Here is a 19255-nt window from a genome sequence, read left to right on the forward strand (position 1 = left end):
ATATATAGTAGCAGGCCATCCAGCATTATCTAGTAATGAAATACATTTAAATATATTTTGATTTATGCAGATTTCAGACTTATTATTAAAGACCGAATTTTCTATTGCTTATTATATTGTACCCAATATATAGTAGTGGCTTCCCGGCATGGCCCAGTCACTTAAACATGATTTTGTTACATTATTATAGAGCCAATATTCTTTTGATTATTATATTGTGCCATGAAATAACTCATCAATTTTGTCTCATTTGTTTACTTAATCTTTCCGTTAATATCCATCGACATTTCACATTTCATTTGTTACTGTTTTACATGTTTATCGTTTTCCTCAGCAGGAAGCTCGGAAAATTAAGATTTAAAAGCGAGCTCTCAAGAGGAATAGCATGCTGGTTCACAAGAAATGCCTGGCAGCCCATCAGCATTCCTGAACGGTGCGCCTCAGGTTATTAGCAATAAACTAACACCTTCTCAAAGGACGAGAAAGCGAAACCTGCGAAGGTATACCTCTTAAAACTGCATAGGATCATCTTTCAATCAAGAGAACACGCCATCTCAACAATGGCTTACATTCTGGTGGCGTTGGGGCCCAAGGGACAACTGGATGTAGTCACCATTAGTCATAAACACTGACCTTTATTTCATTGTGGAGAGTAACCTCTGTCAGGTGGTTTGGTCATATGAGGACCAATCAGCTTCTAGGGAACATTAATTTCAACTGCTTCTTGAAGGACTACTTTGAAAATTGTAGGCAGCAACTTTGAAGAATTTCCTGGAACCAACAAAGGACGTTCTCTTCAGCCTCCATCATCAACACCAAGTGGAGCTCTATTTACTGAAATTATATTCTCCCAAAGATTTTCAGCAACTGAACTTTCTGACTATTATTGTTTTCTTCACTCTGACACTTTCACCAATCTACATCCAACTTATGTAGCTATAATAAATACCTTTTGTTGGTATTTATCAAAAGACTGGAGGGAGCTTTAGTCGTTAAATACGCTTAAATATGATATTTTAATTTGTCCAGATTTCGTCTATATTATTAAAGTCATGATTTCAAAAATAAAAGTATAAAAAACAAAAGTATTTGGGTACCATTGGCTAGAATCGAAACCGAAACTAGCATTTAAAGCTGGTGACGTGACCACTGTACCAACGTAACACGCATATGAACTGATCAAAAATAAACTAAGATGAATGTACAAAATGTATAACGATTTTTTAAAATTTGACCCATTTTTAACCCTTAAAACTATTTTAACTCTTAAAAACTATTTTAACCCTTAAAACTATTTTAACTCTTAAAAACTATTTTAACCATTAAAACTATTTTAAGTCTTAAAAACTATTTTAACCCTTAAAACTATTTTAACTCTTAAAAACTATTTTAACAATTAAAAACTATTTTAACCCTTAAAACTATTTTAACCCTTAAAACTATTTTAACCCTTAAAAACTATTTTAACTCTTAAAAACTATTTTAACTCTTAAAAACTATTTTAACTCTTAAAAACTAGTTTAACTCTTAAAAACTATTTTAACCATTAAAAACTATTTTAACCCTTAAAAACTATTTTAACCCTTAAAACTATTTTAACCCTTAAAACTATTTTAACCAGTTCAAGACGCATAAAAGAACAATCCATAAAAAAATCCAATCATTTGAGGCCCGTAGTACCGCTCTGCGACTTTCAGTTTCGGAGGAGATAGTTTGAAAATGTGGAGACAGACAGACATATAGCCTTTTATATATTAGATTTTGTTTACGTTTCGTTTGATATTCAGGTTACAAAAATGTTATAAGAGTTTGTCTTTCAGTTTCTATTAAAAAAGACTCATTGGTCGGAAGACCGGGGGTTCAATCCTCGGTTGAGTCATACCAAAAACTTTAAAAAATGTGTACTTGATGCACTCTTGCTAAACACTCAGTATTATAAGGGGAGTATCAAGAGCAAATGGATTAATCTGAGAATGGAGTGGCTCCTTCTCCTGTTCCTCGGTGTAGCAGCTAATGGAAAGGGAACCTTTGGGTCGCCCTCGGCTATAGTCAACTACTTAGCTTGTCTATAACTTGCTCATATGGGGGAGGTAAATAAATAGAAACATTGTAATAAAACCTAAACACCAACAATTACTGCTATTGATTTGCTTCCCCATGAGAGCAATATGTGACACAAGATCGTTGTTAATGTGAGGGGAAAACCAGCTCCTCAAAAAGGGTCAGTCTGGAAGTAGGCAAAAATTATTGTATACCAAAATTTGTCTTCTGACTAAAGTATTTAAACTTTTTCTGTTTTTTATTTTATTTTATTTTATTTTGTGTGGAGTGGCAGTTTCATGTTGATATTTGAGTTAATAATAGATTTTGTTTTGTTTCAAACTTTGTCATGCTTTTGGAAGTTGGCTGAAAGAATATAAAATTTAAAAAGGCATAGAATTGTTTTTTCTTTTTTTTTCTTTTTCTTTCAGATGACATTATTTCCACTAATCCCTTCCCCCTCTCTTTCTGTTTACTTTCTGTATCTCTCTCTTTCTTTCTTTCTTTCTACTCATATTATACTTTCCCCCTCCCCCTCTTCTGAGGCCCTTAACCTAATTTTATTTTAAGTATATAAAAGGTTACATAAAATCTATTATGTATATAATTCTATATCCTTAAAGTAAGAACAAAATTATGAAAATAACTTCCGAATCAAATATGCATTCTTTTGTATCCATTTTTTAGCAATTAAATTGTAGTTCATTCATCTATAGGGTGAAACAAAGTTGTCGTCCTAAAAAACACATGATTCCATTTCCGTTTGATGAAAACTGATTTTCTTATTTTATTGCAGACCATCTACTAGTTGACGAGTAGTGTACAAATCCCAAGAGCAATAGGAGCCTTCTATCATATCTGAAAGTGACACAATGTTCAACGAGTGAGATCAGAGATGCGCTGTTGTACAATTCATGCTCTCTACCAGTCCAAGTTATGACAACAGGACCATTGCCAACACCTTCAAAATGCATCACTGGATTGATACGAATAACAGGGACGTTCCCAGGGTGATGAAAACAAAGTTTACAGCCACAGTTATGGTCTTTGGTGTGGTTTCAAGTGACAGCCACATCATGCTATCTCACATCTTCGAAGTCAGCTTGAAAGTCAACTCCAAACTGTACCTGGATGTGCAAAAGAGTGTGGTGATCTCTTGGTACAATCAGGTGGCTGCTGGCAGATCCTGGGTGTGGTAGAATGATTCGGCATCAGCCCACAAGTCCAAAGAGACCCAGGCTTGTCTTCAGGAGTGCTACGACTTTGTACTCGTTTCTCACTGTCCCCAGTCCTCCTCCGATCTGAATCTGCTGGACTACTTCGCTTAGTCATATGCCGAAAACATCACTAACATGACCTCCCACAACACCAAAGCCAGCCTGATTGGCGCCATCTACCATATTTGCCGAGCTCCTGCTGGCGCTTGTGAAAAAGCATGCTCCCAGTTCCAGACTTATACTGAGACTGTGATTGAGGCTGAAGGCGGCTACATTAGATGGCTTTAAAAATAAAGCTGTAGTGTTGTTTTTTTTTTTTTTTTTTTTTTTAGGGCGACAAATTTATCGTTCCACCCTGTAGAAAGAAAATATTTCATTTTTCAAAACAGACGTTTACTACGATAACAAAAATTTAAGAAAAAATATCATAATTGACCAAACAATGTCAACTTTTAATTCCTTATGTTTCAAAATTCTTTTAGATGATGACTAGCACGGTGGCCCGACGTTGCCCGGGAATAAATGTTTCACACTCCCATATTTTTGTTGTCATCAAAATTATAGCCCTAGAACGAACTCATTTCCTCCGTAGGTAGGTCTGACTTAGACATTGACATATAATTCTTGAGCGCTTCTGCACATTCTCATCACCTTGAGATGAACAATGAAGATGAGTTAGTTGAGGAACAGATAGAAACGAGACTAATGGTGGCATTTCACCCAAAAACCTTTTTTTGAAGCAAAAGTGAAAAAGCTAAACGATTCGGGTGAACAGAAGAATCAGTTGATGTTTAAGTCAATACAAGCGAAATATTGGTTGGACGAGCACGATACCTAGGGAGAGGGTTGGATCAAACAGCCAAACTTGCTTTCATTATGGGATTCCCAGATAACGCATATGGACACTGGACAGTGAAATGATATTTGATCGTGGGGGGGGGGTTTAAAATATAAAAATTAATTGTCTATTGTAATAACAGAAGATAATGAAGATTTAACGGCTTTGAATTATGTGGATTATTCCATCTGTTGAGTACTAGGTTTTTAGTGGGGGAAAAAAGAACTTTTTTTTTTTTTTTTCTAACTTGGGGGTCACCGCTTATCAAGGTCCGTAGGCCACTGAAGAATAAGGGTTGTAATTAGATTTTTTGCATATGGGAACAACTATTTTAAGAAAAGATGCCAACGAATTGATAATCTTGAATTGGAAGACATGTTTAATTTCAGAAGAGTTTCCCGTGGGTAGCTATTCTGTACAAGTTCTGGAGATTAATTTTCAGTAGATAACTGCTTTGTTCAAGTCCTGGACTTTATAGTTTTGCAGACAAAGTGTAAAAGATTTTTTCGTGTTGACATAAAAAAAATGATGTGCTGGAATGCTAAAGATTCAATATTTTTATGAAGCAATTCTGGTTTCTGATTGGTTGCTAGCAGAATGTGGCTCCATTTGATTGGTCAGTTCCCATTGCCAGTTTCTAAAAATAGAGCCTTTCCATTTTCAGTAATCATACCTTTTTATTATATCAAAGATACAACTCAACGAACCTTTTTGCTAATTTTAGACATTTTTTAATTTTTTTTTGCAGGTTTTATTGTAACACATTTGGAATTTTTTTTTCATCTTGACACCGTGAGGCAAGATGGATAATTACCGTTCCTCAAGAAGCAGCTCGATATCGAGCAATCGAAGTAGCACCCCAGTTTCTGGAACCGGGAGTTCATCTTCACGAATTACTCCAGACAGACAAGGAATACAATCCACAATAAAACAACTTGCTGGTAAGTCATCAATCTTTGATTTATTAATAGTTTATTAGGTTATGGAAAATGCAGGGAAAATACCGGGTTGTAAGAAAAGAAAAAAAACCCTGAATATTGAATGACAAGACTATTTTTATTTTTTATTATTTCTTATTGACTATTGATCGTTCACTAGTAAAAACATTTCCTGTAGCCTACGTGGCAATAAATCACCCTGGATTTTTAATTCGTATATTCATTGCCTGTAAAGATCTCCAAAAAACCAGATGATAATTTTAGCAAATAAAAAAGTATGAAAGATATGTTGAACAAAGTTCATGGTGACAAAAAAAATTCAATTTTCTGAAAATCACAAAATTTTACAAAAAAAAAAAAAAATAGAAAAACAAAAAAATTTATTCAATTACCGCTTATAGACATGTAAGTGTTTTTGTAGTGAAGCAGTGCATCATTAAAAAGTAGTTTTCTTTTTGTTTTCTTTTTTATTACATTTTCACCCCAAATAAGGCACATTGCCACTTTGATGTAGAGGGCTACTGTCAGGGACATAAGCTACAGGGGTACTATGTGGGGAGTTGGGCAGCAAAATGTCGGTTCACGTTGCACTTGAACTTCTGCATGTCAGTACTGTTGGGGAAGCAGGGACCCGGACTATTGGAGTAGAAAGCTTTCTTACATCTACATGTATGGGTGGGATTTAACTGCTTGTCGGGTTTGTCGAGAGAATTTACGTCGTGGGGGCATGAGTGCTTGCAGTTCGTTGGAGCATTCACCATTAAAATACTTGTAGAACAGGCAGAGGGATGCAACATTTCGTCGATGGGACAGAGGCTGAAGCTTAGATGACAGTTCAGGACCTATCAGGTTGGCGACTCTCTTTCGCTCTTTGTCTAGGAGCGAGAGACTAGTAGTAGATGCACCAGCCCAAATATGACAACAATACTCCATACATGGGCGAATAGTGGCCTTGTAGAGGCACAGGATACGTTCGGGCATTAGTAGCTTTCTAGCATGGTAGAGAGAACCTACCTTCCTCGCAGCGGTCCTGGCAATGCTCTCAATGTAATTGTTCCAACTCTTGTTTCCTGTGAACGTTAGGCGGAGGCGTTTAAAAGAAGTACTTTCAGATAATGAATCTTTGGCCATTGCTAGTGGTGGTAGCGGTTTCTTGTAATTATTAAAGGAGACAATTTTAGGCTTGGCAGCATTGAATGTGACCATCCATTTTTGTCCCCATTCCACTACAGATCGGAGGTCATCCTCTAGTGTTTCTGCCATTTCTTTAGATATGTGTTCATTTGTTTTCCTGTCGTGTTTGTTATAGAGCGTGGTGTCATCAGCAAATATACTCGTTTCAGAGATAATTTTGTCAGGGAGGTCATTTATGAATACTAGGGATATAAAGGTCCAAGGATAGACCCCTGAGGCACTCCCGCATTTATATCATATTGTTTAGATGTATGACCATTGAGGACAACCTGGATTTTTCTCTTATCTAAGAAAGATTTAATTATGTTAAGTATTCGTCCAGTGATACCGTATGATCTGATTTTCCTGAGAAGACCTTCATGCCATACCCTGTCAAAAGCCTTAGATATATCTAGAGCTACTGCTCTACTCTCCCCTGCTTTGTTCAGTGAATGGTATATACATTCAGCGATTAGTTAGGATATCTGCTGTGGAACAGGCTTGCCTAAATCCATATTGTTGGTCGGTCAGAAGTTTAGCATCTATAAGGTGATGGACTAGAGCTTGGTTAATTATGGACTCAAATATTTGGGTGAAAAGAGGGAGGAGGCTAATGGGGTGATAATTTAACGGGTCAGTTCTTTTACTAGAATTCTTGAAAACTGGTACCACAGAAACAGTTTTCAAGCAGTCAGGAAAGCAAGATTCTTTAAGGCATTTGTTGTAAAGTTTGGAGAGGATTGGAGCTACTTTGGCCGAGCATTTTTTTAATAGCGCAGCCGGGATGAGATCAGGTCCACATGCTTTTTTGAAGTGTCAAGATTTTTTATGATAGCATGCACTTGAGAAGCGGTAATTTTCACATCATCTAGTGTGACATCTGTCTGCAAAGGAAAGTCAGGGAGTGGGTGGTTTGCAGGGTCCAGTGTAGAGTTGGAGGCAAATCAACTGGTAAGTATGTTGTTAGCCTTCTCGGTTGCTGAGCAAACAACCTCATAATTGTTGGATAGTGGGGGAATTGTTGATTGCCCATTATTTACTACATTGTTGTAGATTTTCCAAGAGGTCACGGGTTCCTAATTTCTGAGCATCAAACTGTGCACTTATTGTCTCTATAGACACATGACGGTCCTTATCCATGAAATTCTTTATTTGGCCAATCAACTCTGGTGTTCTGACTTCCTTACTCCTTCCACACCTCTTCATCCTTCACGGACTCCTTGCCTTCCTGGAATCTCTTCTACCACTCAAAAGTGATGATCATTTCATGCAAGATGGTCCAAAAGCAGTCTGAAGCATTCCATACGTTTCTGTGACATTTTTTCCAAGTTTAAAACAGAATTTTATTGCATATCGTTCTTCTAAATTATCCTCACGTCCAGATTACATTTTTGCAATTTACCAGCTGTGACAACCAGGGTTGCTGTATCTATTCATTTGAACCTGAAATCATAAAAATTAGTCATCTTATAAAATGTATAACGATAACATACTTAATTTCAAAGAGTCTACGACAATTTTAAATGCTGGCAAAAAAAAAAAAAGTTTGAAAACTTACTGAAGGTCCCTCGTATAAAAGCTATTAACAATGTGTTTTATCTTAATTTTTTTGTGAAAATAATTGCTAGGAAAGAAAAAGAAAAACACGAAAAAAGTGCAGATTATTTGGTTATTATAGTTCCCTAAATTGTGGTATCTGTAAGCATTGGGTATCCAAGAAATGCAGTTGAATGGTAGGTTGATGCAACCCATTTATCTTTTGAAATGTCATAACTTTGAAAGCATCTAAAGTTGCACTTTTTATTTCTGTAGATTTCAAATGATTTGTTATTTTGTTTGAATATTTACAAAAAATGTTTCCCGATCGATTAAAAATTATGATATGATCTCTTAATCAACGACGTTTAAACAATTTTCTTTTATCGTTAAAAAAAAAAAAAAAAAAAAAAGGGAAGGGGGAATTATTTCCCTTACATTGACAAGGGAGGTAACTTCTATTTGAATGGTCGGAGTTAATTTTCCTGTTAGGAAAATTAGTACACACACTCACACACACACACACACACACACACACACACACACACACACACACACACACACACACTCGCTCACTCTTACTTTATTATTTATTTTATTTTATTCAGCTAAAATATTTAGAAACAAAAAAATAAATAAATAATAGCCTTAGAGAAAACAAAAGTATCTAAATTATTGGCGTTAATAATTTTAAATATTTCGGATAGTTTTCTATTCTTTTCCCATACGGATAAAAATTGATGTCTTTCGTTTTTATATATTATTTTTAGCATCATCTCGCTCAGTAGTACTCACTGAGTTCTCGGACAGGTCATCATCAGAGAGTGCTTACTGACACCAATTGGTGGTATTCCCTGATGTCTGTGTGGTAACAAGTCTCTCCAGATTACCAGTACTCGTCATCTCTTCCAATAACTTTTGAAAATTAATTTGCATTATCGCAACATTCGTTTACCATTGACTTCTTGATGGCAATGACCATTGGTCTTCACTGGAATTCGGGTAGCAATAAGCCTCCCCAAGGTGCAAGTCTCCTTTGCACCCATGCAGTGGAGGTCTGGTTAGTGCTTTCACTCTGTCTTTCCATCCTCCTTGACTCTTCAATTATTTAGTATGATGCCAGCCGATGCTAGCACTACAATTTTTTTTCTTTTGGAGGGTGAGGTTGTAGTCACCTTAAAATTTCGCATTTTGTTTTCTTGGGTGCATTATTATTATTTTTTTTCTAATTTATTTTTATTTTTATTTTATTAAGTATTTTAAACTAAAAAACAAAATGATGATAGAACAGGATCCATGTACTAATTTAACATCGTGATGATCCAGAATATTTTTACAGAAATTTAATCTCACAATGAAGCAAACTATTAAATCCTAGTGTGCACCCTTCATTAGAAATGACAAAAAATGCGTTTTGCCAGTGTTGGCATTTCATCTAAAATAATAAAACTAGTAATTACATTTTTCATAATTATATTGTTTGCAATATTTCTGCCAAGATTTAAAAAAAAAAAAAAAACTAGTGTAGAGTTTTAGAGTGAATGATTTCTTTCTGAATTCATTTCAGATGGTGGAAGGGGAGTATCTAACATTCTAGTTACTTTCTTGATTCCCCTCACTACTTAAAATTGTTTCGTCTGTAGGCTAGAAAAAGGCTTTTTTTTCTTTTTCTTTTTTTTACTTATTAACTTTTATGTGACAGGACGGATTTATATTTATGTACAAATAAATACTTATTCTAGAGTGGAAGATGTATAAAATTCGTAGAATCAGATGAAATTAATTTTAAGTCAAAGTTGCTAAGTTTTATTTTTCTGAGTTTTTGAGATGAGGATTGATAATTTGGATTATTTAGACTAATGTTCTCATCTTGAATGTTGGTTGATGTAACTTTCGACCTCCTTTGGGGGTATCTTGTCGAATTCTGAAATATTCATGGAAATTCTTATGGAACCCTTTATATAATCCATATGAGTAGCTTGTTCTCATTCCATCAACCATAACTGGGTAGAAGTCCTAAGTAACTCGCACTTGTATGATGAGTGTTGTCCATAACCTGATTGAATGAAAGCTAAATGGATTAAGTCATTAGTTCCATGCAGATTCTTCGGTTTGACACAGATTTCGGAGTTCAACAAGATATACCTGAAGAAGGTCTGAGGTTATATCGACTGAAACGTTGTGCAACTTATACTCTTGGTAAGTCTTAAATCTTAATCTATCAGATCCTTAAGGTGGGGGGGGGCTACACTCCTCCTCGTTGGACACCAAATCGAAACTCAACTTTCTGTCAGTTTCTTTTGACAGGTCAGAGTATTCTTGAATTTCGTCATTTTTGAATAGTTGGGAATGATACAATTGGAGTTTTACATTTTTTGAAAATCAAACAAGTGCCACCGGAGTGAATAGATTTCCAAGTTTTGAGGATGGCATGTAGCTTTGAATTCAAAGAAAATTTTGTGTGTAAAAAAAAAAAAACCCCTTTGTTAAAATTTCACAAAAGTTCATATCACCGTCATAATTTCCATTTTACAAGATTGCATATGTTGGAAGGCTTTCAGAAATTGATTTTCAAACTAACTTATTGTTATATTCCTAAATACTTAGGAAATAAAGACAAACGCGAGTTACACCGAGTGGTATGTGTAATGGGGTTTATTTATAATACAGAAACGTAAGGCTGCTCGCCTAAGGTAAATAGAAGTACATAGTAACAAGTATGGGGAAGAAAGTCTGATAATCAACACGTAAGACTATCCGTCTTACTGCGACTGCTTGTCTGCCGCTGTCTGCCAAACAGTCCAATGTATATATACAGTTTGTAACCGGTGTATAGCCAGTTATGTTCCTTCACAACACCTCCCCCTGAAGCTGAAATCTTCCTGATTTTAGCTTAAATACCTCTTCCTTTTAGGGTCAGGGCTTAATCTCCTGGTAACTTTTCTCTTTCTTGCGCTTTTCCTTCTGGTCAGCGTTACCCGGGGTAAAGGTTTCTGTCCAGCCCGTATGGTCGGTTCAGGCGAAATATTCATTGTTTGCGGTACACACGCTGGTTTTGGTATATCAAAAATATCGCACAATGTTTCCATTGGTGTCTCTTCCACATTTGGAGACAGTCTGGGACGTATTTGATTTCTGTGTCTTTTGCAGACAAAACTTAATCCTTGGATGGTATAGACCATGCTCCCAATCCTTTTTTTGATAATACCTTCAACCCACTGATTTCGTCCATTTTGAAAATTTTTGAAATATACATTTTCACCTGGGGAGAAGCACTTGGTATTAAGGTTTTCTTTTTTGAAAACTTTCTTTTTCTCTGGTAGCAGCCTATCGAAGACAGATCTTATCTTTCTTGCAAACATTAGCTCAGCCGGGGAAGAATTGACATTATTATTAGGATTTGGTGTCACCCTGTAAATTGCTAAAAATGTTTGAATACATTGTTCGTCTGTGTCCGTAGTAAGATTTTTCTTAAGTGCCCTTTTAAACGTATCTACAAATTTTTCGGCCAACCCATTCGATCGTGGATGGTACACAGGTGTTGTCATATGTAGAATATTTAGTGAGTCACAGAATTCTTTGAATTCATGAGCAGTAAATGCTGTTCCATTATCGCTCACTAAGGTTTTTGGCACTCCAAAACGGCTAAAAATTTCATTAAGCGCACTCACAGTGTTTTTTGCTGTTGGATGTCTAAACTTAAATATTTCTGGCCATTTTGAAAAAGAATCTACAATAATCAAGTAAAAATAACCATTTATAGGTCCCGCATAATCAATATGCAGACGTGACCAGGGTAGGTCCGTCTTTGGCCATGGCGTCGTTTTTACTGGAGGATCTCGAGCTGCTAATTGACATCCTCTGCATGTCTTGACACATTTTTCAACTTCCTTGTCCATACCAGGCCAGTACACATATCCTCTCATAAGGGATTTCATTCTCGAAATGCCCGGATGACCTGTATGAAATTCCTTCAGAATTTTCCTCTGTAACGTTAGTGGAATTACGATCCTCTCACCATACATGAGCACATCTTCACAGATGGAAAAAGGCGTTGTTTGATCTACCTTTTTATTTTTTTTTATCCATCCCAATTTATTTTTCATTTTCTTAATGAAAATGTCATTTACTGCCTCTTTTTTTATTTTTTCGAAAGTTACCGGAAGTTCACGTATCATATTACACATTGAACTTGTACATTCACTTTCGTCTTTAAGCGCAGCAATTACCGTTTCTTCGAAACTTTCGCTTCTTTTAGGGATCAACCGTGATAATGCATCTGCGTGTCCTAACTTTTTTGAGGATACATGTTCCATCTTAAACTGATAGTTTAAGAGGGTTACAGCCCATCGCTGTAATCGATTCGCAGTATGTGTGGGAATGCCTTTCTTTGATCCAAATATGGTAAGCAGGGGTTCATGGTCGGTTTGCAAAATAAAAGATCGTCCATGGAGAAATCGATTGTACTTTGTAATTCCAAATATTATCGACAGCGCCTCTTTTTCAATTTGGCTGTAATTTTTCTCCGCTGCAACCAACGTTCTTGAAGCATGGGCGATAGCTTTTGTCTTACCATCCTCATACTTGTGAAGTAATACAGCGCCAACACCGTAATCACTGGCGTCCGTTGCTAGTATTAGTTCCTTTTCTGGATTGAAATGTGCCAATGCTAAGTCTGACAGTAGACATCTTTTGATATTTTGGAAAGCAGATTCACATTCCTTATTCCAGTTCCATTTAACACCCTTTTTCAGTAACTCGTTAAGAGGAGCTCTTAAATTATGTATGTTAGGGATGTAAATTGCATAGTATTGAACTAATCCCAAAAACGATTTTAATTTTGTCACTGAATCTGGAGCAGGCATCTTTTCAATTGCTTCAGTCCTTTGTGGATCCGGTCTTCGACCCTCTTTGTCGATTATTTGACCTAGATATTTAATTTTTTTCATAAAAAAATCGCATTTTTCTGGGCTCAATTTAAAACCAAATTCCTGTATTCTTTTGAATACTTCTTTTACATGCTTCTTATGATCTTGCAAATTTTCACTTTTAATTAGGATATCGTCAAGGTAGGCCATTGAAAATTCCAACCCTGCCAGCATCGTGTCCATAATTTGCTGGAAAATAGCAGGAGCAACCTTTAATCCAAAAGGAAGCCTCTTTAGCTTAAAAATGCTCTTATGAGTATTTATGCCTAAGTATTTGGAGCATTCATCGCTGATCTTAATTTGCAAGTAAGCATCTGAGAGGTCTATCTTAGAAAAATTTTTTCCTCCGTTAAGCTTAGAGAACAGATCTTCTGCGGACGGAAGGGGATAATTATGGTCCAATAGACAGTCATTTAAACCCGTTGAAAAATCTCCACAGACCCTTATTCTGTTATTTTTTTTCTTTACATACACGGTTGGACTTGCCCAATCTGTGTGGTTAACTTTTTCAATGACTTCCAGTTGTTGAAGTCTATCCAACTCTTTTTCGATTGCGTCCATCGCTGAAAAAGGCACATTCCTTTTAGGTTTGAATACTGGAGTGGCATTTTTCTTTAATTCAAATTTTGCCTCTGTCTTAATACAGAGTCCTAGTCCTTCGGCAAAAACATTGGGAAATTCAGTTTTCAAATCCTTCAGGAAGTCTTCCCTTTGGTTTGCTTTTTCTGCAGTTAAAACGTTACAAAACGAATTTATGGGTTTCTCCCATAAATTAAACAGGACAATCCAATCTACCCCAAACAGGCATGTATTCTTTCCTGGTACGACGTACACTTTGGATTTATGAGTCTGGTTAGCGAATGTCACTTTGCATTTTAATTCTCCCTTGAACTCTAATCTTTTGCCGCACACACTTCTCGCCGTCTTTCTGGTTTTCGTTAATTCAGGTCGACCTATCCTTTTCCATATATCTTCATTTATAATACTAATATCTGCACCGCTATCCAGAAGCAATGTAACCAGATGTCCATTTATCCGAACATCAACATATTTCCGTCTTTCGCAGCTTTTTTCTTTATTCATGCGAAGCGTATTTACATTATCGGTCCCTTGTCTTTTCTTCTGGGCACAGTATGTTCCCTTGTGACCTCTGAGACCACATTCATAACATATTTTGTTCCTAAACCAGCAGGTCTTATTGTTGTGTCTTAAACTACCACAACATTTACACTTTAGCTTTGGGTCTTTGTATCCTTTAAGGATCCTGTGTTCTTGGAACCTGGACTTTCTTGTGGTCCCTTGCCTTTTTACTTGCTGCACCTTAAAAATATTTTTCTCTTCAATGCGAGTGTTGTCTTTCTTTATGTTAATCAGACGTTGACACTCTTCAGTGACTTTTTGCAATGTTATGTTAGGATCCGCCTCCATAATTGTTAGGATCCGTGAACGTATATCTTTGTCCCTTGGTGCTGTGAGACCTTGTACAAAGATTAAACATTTAAATTGGTCTGCGGAAATTTCATTCAATTTAAATGATTCGCATAAACAGTTCACAGTGCAAGCATATTCTAGATAGTCTTCAGCTTCTGCCTTCTGAATGTTCAAACATTTGTATCTAGAGTGAAATAGGCTATCCCTTTTATCAAATATTTTCGACAAGGTACTAATTGTTTCCTCGAACGAAACCTCCTCCGGTTTTTGGTAGAATTAGATTTGCATACTTGGTGTTTTCATCAGTACCCAGTTTTTGTAGTAGCAGGGTAACTTTTTCCTCATCGGTCCAGTCTAAACATCTTTTCGTAAAAATTGTTTCGTATCTTCTGTAGTATGCAGGGAAAGTAACACCAGTATCCGGGGAGTAACGAAATTCCGTTAGTGAATTTGAAATACCCTCGGCAGAAAAATTAGTCTTCTTCCCGGTCGACGTTAGAATTAGCTTTTCTAAATTCTTTTGCTGTGTCGACATTTGTCGTTGTAGTATGTTTGTTTGTTCTTGTTGTGCCTCTAAAGTTTTTTGTGTTCTTTCTTGTTGTTGTTGCAGCTGTTGCTGTAGCTGTTGTTGTTGAATTTGTTGTTGTTGTTGTTGTTGCGCTAAAAATTGTTGAGTCATTTTTGTCTGTTCCTGGATGCTAAGGGCTAGAGCCTTAGTTAACTCTGCTAATTGTTCCATGTTAGCTTCTAGTACAAAAATGTCTTTTCGAATTCTACACAATAATTCCAAAGAAAAATCGTAAATTTACGTATATCGTAAATTAGTAGCAATATGCAGACACAACACGTTTCAACAAAGTTCATCCATAGTAATTCAACAGGCTTTGTAAAATAATTCTTTTTTTTTTTTTTTTTTTTTTTTTTTTCAACAACGTAAGTTCATACACAAAATATTTCTTACTTCCCACGACAAATAGTTCCAATTATTTATATAAAGGCAATAACAAACAATTAATTTTCCAAAAAAAAAAAATATATGGCTGCCGTTCCCACGTGGCATAAAATGGTACAATAGTCGTTGTATTTATATTTTTTCTTTCGAAACTCGTAATCCTTTAGTGTAGTTTCGAATTCAACTTGCGACCATTTTTTTTTTTTTTTTTTTTTTTTTTTACTTGTCAAAATAAATATAAATTCCACTTTACCTTGAACATGTTTCTATAATTTCTTGTGAGTTCTTTACGAAGAAAAATCCGTACTTTTCGCTACTTTAGGTAGGAAAAATTTTTAAATTCATTGACGCAGTGGTCAAAAATCCTTGTGTAGTTTGTTTTTTTCGTAAAACAAAAAATCCTTGCATTGTACACAGTCCTTGGTACGGTAATTTATCTCTGTTAAGAGAAAGAACATCCTTTCGTCGCCATTGTTATATTCCTAAATACTTAGGAAATAAAGACAAACGTGAGTTACACCGAGTGGTATGTGTAATGGGGTTTATTTATAATACAGAAACGTAAGGCTGCTCGCCTAAGGTAAATAGAAGTACATAGTAACAAGTATGGGGAAGAAAGTCTGATAATCAACACGTAAGACTATCCGTCTTACTGCGACTGCTTGTCTGCCGCTGTCTGCCAAACAGTCCAATGTATATATACAGTTTGTAACCGGTGTATAGCCAGTTATGTTCCTTCACAACACTTATCTCTGACCAGGTATTTATTTAGCCCTATTTCTCTCAGATCAACTTCTATCACTTCCTTTTATGTTTTCCTTAGTATCCTATAAACTGAACATGCTAATCCAACTGTTCTACACCTACAAACCCAAGAACTTTCATCCATTCTTTCAATGTGACCATCAAAATCTACTCTTTCACACACATATCCCTATACTGTCAAGATTTAATTTCCCTGAGGTCTTCTTCAGAACTAAACCTGTCTTTAAGACTCGCGTCACACATTCATCGCATCATTTTCAACGCATGTCCTCAGCCCTCATTTCCATATAACACTATGTAAACATGACAGATTTTTCCTTGGTCGACAGTGGTAATGCTCTGCTGGTTAGTAATGACAGACGTTCTTATTTTCTAGAAAAAAAACAACAAATAAAAAAACAATGATTTAAAAGCGAAAGCTTGAACACTCATTAAATAATTTGACTATTTAATAATTTAATTATTACATTATTTAATTTCACTAAGACGAATTATTTAATGTTGCAATTAAAATATTAGGAAACTCAGAAATAGATTTAGTCAAATCAAACGTGAAATCATTTCTAATAACATTACTTGATCAACCTTATTGTGCAGGAATCAAAAAAAGTATCCATTTCAAATCCAACCGTTGATCAAATTCTGATCATTTTCTCTTTTCTTTGTTGGCCTTAATACTAAATCTATCAGATTCGGAAGTTGGGAACAACGCACTTCCTTGGTTGCTGGATTGAAAACACAACTTACTGTTGCATAGCGTGCACAAGCGTTCCCCTCATCCCCTCCATTTGTACGTTTGTTCCAAGTGTTATTTTTTATTCATCTTATTAACCATGTTGTACTCATCCATCAATATTGACAAAACAATGATTATTCATTTTCTCCTCTTTGACAACCGCCATGTTTCTTTCTTTTTTTTTTTTCTCGTCTTTCTTACGATGATGAATCTGTTCTCTTCAGATTTTAAATACAAGCAGGTTTTGTGTGATGAATCGCTTGTCTAACTGCAAGAATGTTATATTATATATATTAGCAAGGCTATCCTGTGAAAATGTAATCTAATATATAAAAGGCTATATATCTGTCTGTCTGTCTCCATATTCTCAAACTGTATCTCCTCCGAAACTAAAAGTTGCTGGACAGCGCTAGGGACCTCAAATCATCGGATATTTTACGAACCGTTCTTTTATGGATCTTTAGCCGGTTAAAATATTTTTTAATGGGTTAAAATATTTTTTAATGGGTCAAAAATGAAAAAATCGTTGTACATTTTGTACATTCATCTTAGTTTATTTTTAATTTTTAATCAGTTCATATGTGTGTCACGTTGGTAGAGTGCAGGGCTCTACATTGCGAGTGAAACAGTCGCATTTGCGAGCGATTTATCAAAGTGGCGACTAGAAATAATGAAATGCTTATCTTTTGGCGATTGCATTTCTTTCACTGACAATCTTCCAAAGCTCACTACTGAGTGAAAAATATCTTTTCAACCTTTTTTTTTTTATAAAACGAAGAAAGTTAAATTATTTAAACAAAAGTTTAATAGAACAATATACTCCTTTTTTTTTTTTTTTTAAAAACGAAGGCTGTTTTAAAAAACATCTGAAGAAAACATCATGTTTATACCTTCAAGTATCAACATAAAATTCATTGTATATTTAGAATTAAATTTATTTAAAAAAAACACAAAAAAATCTTTATGATGTACGTACTCGTTACAGGACAACGATGTCATATTCTAAAAATCATGTGGCTTTGGCTAGTAACTTTTCTATTTGGCTAGTAAATGAAAATATGTAGTTGTCAAAGATCAACTAAAGATAAATTTGTCCATAGAGCTCTGTAGTGGTAACGTCATCAGCTTTGAATGCTCAGTTTCGGTTTCGATTCTAAGTGATGGCACCTAAATACTTGTTTTTACTTTTAAAATCACGATTCGATAATAATATATATATACGAAATCTGCACAAATTAAAATATCATATTTAAGCGTATTTTACAACCGGGCAAAGTCCACTAGTATATTTCTATTAAAATTTCTCTTTTCCTCTCCTTTATTTCCCACTTTCTCTTCCCTATCCAGCCCATTCTTCACACTCACATACAGACATCTCTCCTTTATATAATAAACTCTTCATGAAATTCGTCAACGTCTTCTTTTCAAATGAATGCATAATGCTACTGAAAAAAAAACTTGATGAATTCCGGCCGAGTTGACCCTCAACAAATGACTTTTTTTTGTGAAATTTAGTTACTATTTATCCAGGACAATACTGGTTAAGATAATACCAACTTTGTGAGTATTTGTTTTGTACTTTCTATTGCTTTTAGCTGGACATACAAATACATGCACACACAGACAACTGTTCTTTATATAATAGAAAAATCTATATATTTATAAAAGTGAACGTGTCTGTGTGTCTGTCTGTACATTTCCCTACGCAATAACACTGTCAATTTGATATACAGGGTACTGAGATTTGGGAAAATCGATGTGATCTGTTTTCGGCCAGAAATTTGGCGATTAAGGAGTCAAAGTTCAACGATTTTACCTTTGAGAACTCTACCAAACTCCTCCGACAATTTTGGGTCTAAACACTTGAAATTTTAGATATAGCTTCCTTGGACATGGATCTAACTTAATAACTTGATTTGAGCCCAAAACAATAAATTTTAAGGGGTCACAATAGGGGTCAAATTTTTAAAAAATTTGACCTCTGTAGTCTCTACCTAATTACTCAGACAATTTCTGGTCTAAATATTTGAAATTTTACATAAAGTGTATTCAGAGATAGGGCAAGCTTTTTCATCGATTTGGGTCGAAAATTTTTAGTTACCAATATATAAATGTATGTATGTCTGTTTGCATGTCTGCCTAAATCTTTCGACAGAGGCAACGGATTTTATCAAGATCAATATCGTTTTGAAGTTCGACCTTTCATACGACAAATATCGAAAAATTGGCTAAAAACATTAACATCTTCACCTTCAACTAGGCACTTTTCTACAGGGGGGGGGGTCACTTTTTTCACCGATATTTTTGAAAGATATCCTCTCCTTTCCATTGTCTAGCCTTAATGTAAACATAAGTCACTTCCGGTTTGGCGGTGGTCATAACCGCAAAGACGTCAGTTTTTTTCCCCCGTTCTTTTCCTCCTTCGCGGTACGGGCTCGAGCCTGCCTGCCTTCCTATTACTCCCCTTTTTTTGCTCAACATACACATCCAAACACCCAGGCAACGCCGGGCTGAAATGCTAGTATATTTTATATAAAATATCTCCTCATAGCATTTTATGTGGACACATGAAACAATATATACTAGCAGGGTTATCCTGCGAGGTGAAACATATTTCTATTAAAATTTCTTTCTACCTCTTCCTGCTCCCGTTTTCTCCCTCCCACTCCCCAAACCGTTTTCTCTCCTGTGTTGAACCCAT

General features: G+C 35.5%; 1 protein-coding gene and 1 long non-coding RNA gene across 4 annotated transcripts in view; one reads left to right on the plus strand and one right to left on the minus strand.

Annotated features, from left to right (window-relative positions):
• The window catches only part of LOC145294135 (nesprin-1-like), a 1091614-nt gene that overhangs the window by 83304 nt on the left and 989055 nt on the right, over nucleotides 1–19255 (plus strand). For all 3 annotated transcript variants that reach the window (XM_080141241.1, XM_080141242.1, XM_080141243.1), the window contains exon 2: nucleotides 4844–5036. In XM_080141241.1, coding sequence (XP_079997367.1) covers nucleotides 4898–5036 — 139 coding nt within the window. In that variant the 5' untranslated portion in view covers nucleotides 4844–4897. The remainder of the gene's footprint in view (nucleotides 1–4843; nucleotides 5037–19255) is intronic.
• The window catches only part of LOC145294136 (uncharacterized), an 89329-nt gene continuing 75470 nt past the window's right edge, over nucleotides 5397–19255 (minus strand). The window contains exon 2 of the long non-coding RNA XR_013869826.1: nucleotides 5397–7649. This is a non-coding gene — a long non-coding RNA (uncharacterized LOC145294136). The remainder of the gene's footprint in view (nucleotides 7650–19255) is intronic.

The sequence above is a fragment of the Euprymna scolopes genome, chromosome 15 (assembly GCF_053919585.1).
Source record: "Euprymna scolopes isolate OS-2025 chromosome 15, ASM5391958v1, whole genome shotgun sequence".
Lineage (NCBI taxonomy): Eukaryota > Metazoa > Mollusca > Cephalopoda > Sepiida > Sepiolidae > Euprymna > Euprymna scolopes.